Raw genomic sequence first — 6,000 nt, forward strand, 5'->3', positions numbered from 1 at the left:
TTTAATTTTTTATTTTTAGGCAGTTGGGGTTAAGTGACTTGCCCAGGGTCACACAGCTAGTAAGTGTCAAGTGTTTGGTCTGAGGCCCAATTTGAACTCAGATCCTTCTGACTTCAGAGCTGGTGCTCTATCCACAGCGCCACCTAGCTGCCCCTATTTTTTTTTTTTTTTTTTTTTTTTGGTAATTAAAAAGACCCTAGTACAGTGCTTGGCACATGATAAGGGTCTACAATTCCCTTCCCTATTCATTTTCTGATACTTTAGTGTTCTGTCCCTCCCTATTTTGCTTCTTTTTTTTATATTTAGTTAATAAAAACCCATTCGTTTAATCCATTGAGTTAAAAATTGGGTTGAGTAATAGATATTCCACTGAAATAAAGGTGTAAAAGGTTCTAAAAACTATTAGATACCCTGAAATCAACAAATGTTTATTAAATGTCTGCTAGGCTACTAATGCTAATGTTGGAGTTGACAATGATGAAAAACTCAACCCTGCTCCCTCTCCCCCCAGTACAAGCCTAGTGCAGGGGTAAATATATACAGAAATAAGAAAATATGAGTTAGAGACTGAAGCTTTCACGTTAGAGTTATAACCAACATGTTTCCCAGAAGGTTAAGGTTGTGCTCACTTCACTTCATCAGATTATTCGGGTAGAAGAGCATGTGAATGAGCAAGCCCATTCTTTCTAGTGATACTGTTATTGGACTTGTCTTGCCACCTTCCCAATCACCTTAATCCTACCTTCCTGTAGTTTACGAAGGCAGTGAAGCACTTTGGGGAAGAAGCAGGCAAAATACAGCCAGATGAGTTCTTTGGCATCTTCGACCAGTTCCTTCAGGCTGTCTCCGAAGCCAAACAAGAGAATGAAAATATGAGGAAAAGGAAGGAGGAAGAGGAGCGTCGAGCTCGTATGGAAGCCCAGGTAAGAGGAATTTTCTGCTGCATCTTCCTCTCCCCTATCACCCACCAGACATTCTTATGGGATGACCAGAGAGACTTGAAAGGAAAAATAATATAATCTGGAAAAAAAACTGAAGGGATATATGACAAGAACAATTGAAGATCTTTGCTTTGAGAAGGCTATTTCAGCAAGTAGTATCTGATGTCCATATAATTCAGCCCTTTACCTTAAAAGAAAAAAGCTTGTACTATTTTTGATCTGTTCAGTGGTTAAAAAAAAATTACTCATGTTCTGAGACAGTTTCCTAATTCTTAAATGAGTAGTAAAAATTTTTCCTTAATTTCCACTGATGAGATCCAACTTATACATAGAAAATGAGGAATTTGCTATTTTCATTGTTATCTACATTTTGCCCCAGACTTCTCATAAGACCCTGTGTGTATCACAATGCATCTTTTTCCTAACCTAGAGGTGCTTAGCAGCAATAGTTGTCCGTAGCTGATGTATCTAGTGTATCGGAAGACTTTGTTCTCATTTCTATTGAAAATGGAAAACAAATTCATTTAATCCTACCCTTCAAAATACAATTCATACTTACCCTTCAAAATCCAAATACAATACATACCCCTTTTGTGATGGTGATGGAATATTATTGTGCTATAAGAAGTGATGAACCTGATGATCTCAGAAAAAACCTGGAAAGACCTACAAAAGCTGTTGCAAAGTGACATGCATTGTGTACAAAGTACCAGCAATATTGTAAAATGATCAGCTGTGAATGACTTAGTCCTTCTCAGAATTTTCTCAGAAACACAATGATCCAAGACAACTCTGAAGGACTTATGATGAAAAATGCAATCCATCCTCAGAAAAAGAGTACAGATCGAAGCATACTTTTTTTACTTTCTTTTTCTTGGTTTATTTTTTTGTCTGTTTTCTTTTACAACATGACTAATGTGGAAATGTTTTGCATGACTACACGTGTATAACCTATATCGAATTGCTTGCCTTCTGAATTGGGGGTGGGGTGGGGAGGGGGCCTCTGAATGAGGGGAAGGGAGAGAATTTGGAACTCAAAGTTTTAGAAATGAATGTTAAAAATCGTTTTATATATAATTGGGAAAATAAACAAAAAAATACATACCCTTCAAAATTTTTTTAAAAAAAAGTTTTTGTGTTGTTTTTTTTAAGGGGCAAATAAGGTGGCACAGTGAATAGAAGGCTGGAATCGGAGTCAGGAAGACCTGAGTCCAAATTCAGCCTTGGATACTTATTAGTATTAGTGATCAAATCATTTAACCTTTGCCTCAGTTTTCTCAGCCACAAAATGGGGATAATAATAGAACCTACCTCCTAGGTTGTTGTGAGAATTAAACGAGATAATATTTGTTAAGTGCTTAGTACAGTGCCTGGCACATAGGCATTTAATAAATACTTATTTCCTTCCTTCCTTTTAACAGCTTAAAGAACAGCGTGAAAAAGAACGCAAGGCAAGGAAGACAAAAGAGAACTGTGAAGAAGGAGGAGAGTTTGACGACCTTGTTTCAGCTCTACGCTCAGGCGAAGTTTTTGACAAAGACCTTTCTAAATTAAAACGGAATCGCAAGCGCATTACCAACCAGGTGACAGACAGCAGCCGGGAGAGACCAGTCACAAAACTCAATTTCTAAATTTTCCTTTTACATTTTTTGGAAAGCTCATTAGCAGTCTTTTGAAGTGGCTAGAACTTTTCATTACACTGCCTTGCAATCCAAACGGTGGCTGTCCTTTTTTTCCCATCTATGAATGAAAGTGTGTATGTATGTATGTATGTATGTATAAAATGTACAAAGAGGTCTTTTGTGGGAGTGACTGGAGACAAGTATGTGTGTGTTCTGTGTACTACAAGTACACGCATGTACATTCACATTGAGTGTGACTTTATTTTTCTTTGCTTAATGCTGGTGACTGTTCAGAAGCACAACATTGTCTACTGAGAAAAACGACAGACATTCCTTATAGTTTAAAAAAAAAGGAAAAGAAAGAAAAAAGTATTAAGAATCATTTTATACTTTCCACACTTGATATACTTTGAAATTCTTCATGCTAGTGTAACTAGTGCTGAAGAATCTAGATTTAAAATGGTTTTTGACTTTTGACGATTTGGTGTTGGTACATCCTCTGAAGTGACTGCGAGGACCAGTCTTGTGTATCCAAAGTCAGTGTGAGGATACAGTCTATTTGTTAGGAATACCTAGGGGATAATGTTTGTCAGGAATGCCTTGCACACAAACTGAATCATGTAGACCATCGAGTGGAAAACTTTTTTTTAAATATTCAAAACTTGAACATCATCTGTGCCCCTGCGCTGGTTCCTTTGAGTTCTACAACGTGATCATTCCTTTAAATTGCTTTTGAAAACAATTCAATTCCTCTAACTGCAACCTATGCTCTTGTTGAAGAATGAAGTCACCAGAACATGCTTATCGCTACAACAACACAGAAATGCATTTAAACTTTTACCCCCCCCAAAACAAAAATTTTCTACCCAAGACCGGAAAAAAGGAAATCTCTGAAAGGAACAGAGATCCTAAAGTTGTTTTGTTGTATATTCCATGTTGTATTCAGTGGGACGAACTGCATCCTCCGTAAATGTAGGTCAGAACTAAAGGCCGTGTTTAACCAAGGCACAAAATGTCAACATTGCTAACTGAGATGCCAAGACCTATTTGTCTCTGTGTACGTTTGAAGTGGTTTGCTGTTTATATGTTGTCATTTTGAATTTTTTGTAAGTAAGGCTACCTGTAAAATTTCAGTCCAAAAAAAGTAAACCTCTCAGGGAGAAATTAATAAAAAAAAAAAAAACAAAGAAAATTGGAAAATAAAAAAAAAATGGATGCTCACCATTAATGTAGCAACCCTTAATCTCCTTAACTTATACATTATATGAGGAGGACTGTTACTACTTTTTGTTTTATTTATTTGTCTGGTGGGGCGGTGGTTAAATTTTTTGTTTTTCCATCAGTACTGCTATGGTTGGTTTTCCTGTGGAAAGAGTAGTTTGTCCTGTTGCACTAAATTTTCTTGGGCCCTAAAATGAGTATATCATGTAAAGGGGATTCAAAGTGGGAACAGGATGCCATTTTCTCACATGTACTGTATAACAAACATGCTGTTTAAAAATAATTTGCATAAACTATGATTCTTAGCACAGACAGTGAGGTGTCTGTGCTGTGTGAAAGCTGTGAAATTTTGTTCTGAGAGCTATCAAGAGCTGTGGTTTATACATGTTTTCCTTATTGCAACTTAGCAATTTTCTACGCACTGTAAGTAAAACTCTGACTAGGGGATAAAGCAGTAATAGATACCAAGCAAAGACTGAGCGTACCCACACACTTAGTTTCCAAGTGTTTGCAGACATGCTGATTTAAAGGTGCAGCTCAAAGACTTTGCTTTAAATTAGGGGGTGGGGTGGGGTGGGGAGGGCATGCATATTGAGATGATTTTGTTCTTTTCTTTAACTAAAGTGCCTCTATTTATATTTTTATTTATGACAGAAGCAATTTGGTCTGATTGGATTGAGGAAACTGGCATTTTAAAATGGCCTGTGTATGAATTAATGGCATAAAGAATAGACAAGTGTAGGTAGAATCAAATTGGGGGACGTATACAATCTTGAAAGGAGCAGGCTTGCCAGTGTTTTGTTCCTCTTGCCATTCAGATCATTCTCACTTTAGGGTGACCACCTTGTTGAGCTGAATTTGCCATTTCTCTTATGGTTTCTTCCCCAGAAGTCTGTGTGCAGGTAATTTCTTGTGCCATTGTAGAAAGGCTCCTTTTAGATTGGTGCTGGTGTAAGTAGCCACTTTTCTCTCAAGTATGTACTTTAAAGATTTTTTTTTTATTAATGCCAAAAAAGGAAGAACTTAATTTGTAAACTTAAGTATATGTTATGGTGTGTGTATTAAAGATTTTTTAATTAATGCCAAAAAGGAAGAGTGTAATAATTTGTAAACTGAAATATGTCATTAGCCTTCTGGGCTTAGTAGTTGGAACAATTTAGTCATTAGGTGCAAGGCTGTTTTTAGTGTAGCAAGCAAAAAAAGATGATGGATATGTTATGAGATTGTACATTTTTTTAAATGGCAAAATGCAATAAAGAAATGACTCCCATTGGTTATACATATATGCTTTTCATGAGTTATTTTTTTTTAAGTATCGACCTGCTGTCACTGTGAACCTCAGATTTTAATGCTTGCAAACTCATTACTAACTCTACTTTGCAGCTAAATATTTTCATTTTATTTCATACAGAAAGAACCCACAGGTTCACAGAATTTAGTTGTGGCAGGATTCAGTAATATTTTATGTATTTCAAGATGTTAGTATATTTATTATTATTTCCTTCGTAGATGATTCACCACCAATCTTATTTTATATAATATTCTTCCAGAGTAAATGATTTGCTTGAGACTTAGAAAAGAATCTTTTGTCCTAATCTGAGAAATTAAAATAGGCTTTTAATTTTTAGTAGGGGGAAGAATCCTAATTTTAAAATTAATTATATAAGCAAGGCATTACAGCATGTAGAGTTTCATCAGAATGGGACTGATAAAACTAGGTACAAAAATGATCAATTTTCCCTGAAAATGCTGGGGTTGCCCATCTTGTCTTTGGTCCCTTTCTCCGCTAGGCTTCCCAGCTCATAGTGAAGCCAAAAACAATTACCCTAATACTAGTTGAGGCATAGATCTTGCCCAGGCTACAGAAGTGGGGAAAAGGGGAAAAGTGGTAGCAGGGGCAGATACCTAAAAAGCAGAACAATTAAAGTGTTTGTTCACCACATTCCCCCACGTAGTACTTTTCCTACCATGATCCATTGTGTGTACTCCTCTTAAGAAACTGAGCTTAAGAAAATGATATATTAAGGGGGCACTTTTTTGCTTTAAAGAAGAGTTCAGAGCAGAGTTTCTTTTGAAAGGGAGCTGCTAGTGAATTTGCTCACCAGTCTTCCAGAAGATACATATTGCAATATGTATTACAATTGATAAGGCAGTGGTTTTTCATTTGTCACAAGGTTAAATTGTGCAGCAGTGTATCTTGTGAGCATGTATTGCTT

At 36.3% G+C, this 6,000-nt stretch overlaps 1 protein-coding gene across 3 annotated transcripts in view; it reads left to right on the forward strand.

Moving 5' to 3' along the window:
* Window positions 1-5,067, forward strand: part of DAAM1 (dishevelled associated activator of morphogenesis 1) — a 202,785-nt gene extending 197,718 nt beyond the window's left edge. For all 3 annotated transcript variants that reach the window (XM_027842878.1, XM_027842880.1, XM_027842879.1), the window contains exons 24-25: window positions 753-923; window positions 2,363-5,067. In XM_027842878.1, coding sequence (XP_027698679.1) covers window positions 753-923; window positions 2,363-2,572 — 381 coding nt within the window. In that variant the 3' untranslated portion in view covers window positions 2,573-5,067. The remainder of the gene's footprint in view (window positions 1-752; window positions 924-2,362) is intronic.
* Window positions 5,068-6,000: the final 933 nt, after the last annotated feature.

Source organism: Vombatus ursinus, unplaced genomic scaffold (genome assembly GCF_900497805.2).
Source record: "Vombatus ursinus unplaced genomic scaffold, bare-nosed wombat genome assembly UNPS02014893.1, whole genome shotgun sequence".
In the NCBI taxonomy this organism is placed as follows: Eukaryota; Metazoa; Chordata; class Mammalia; order Diprotodontia; family Vombatidae; genus Vombatus; species Vombatus ursinus.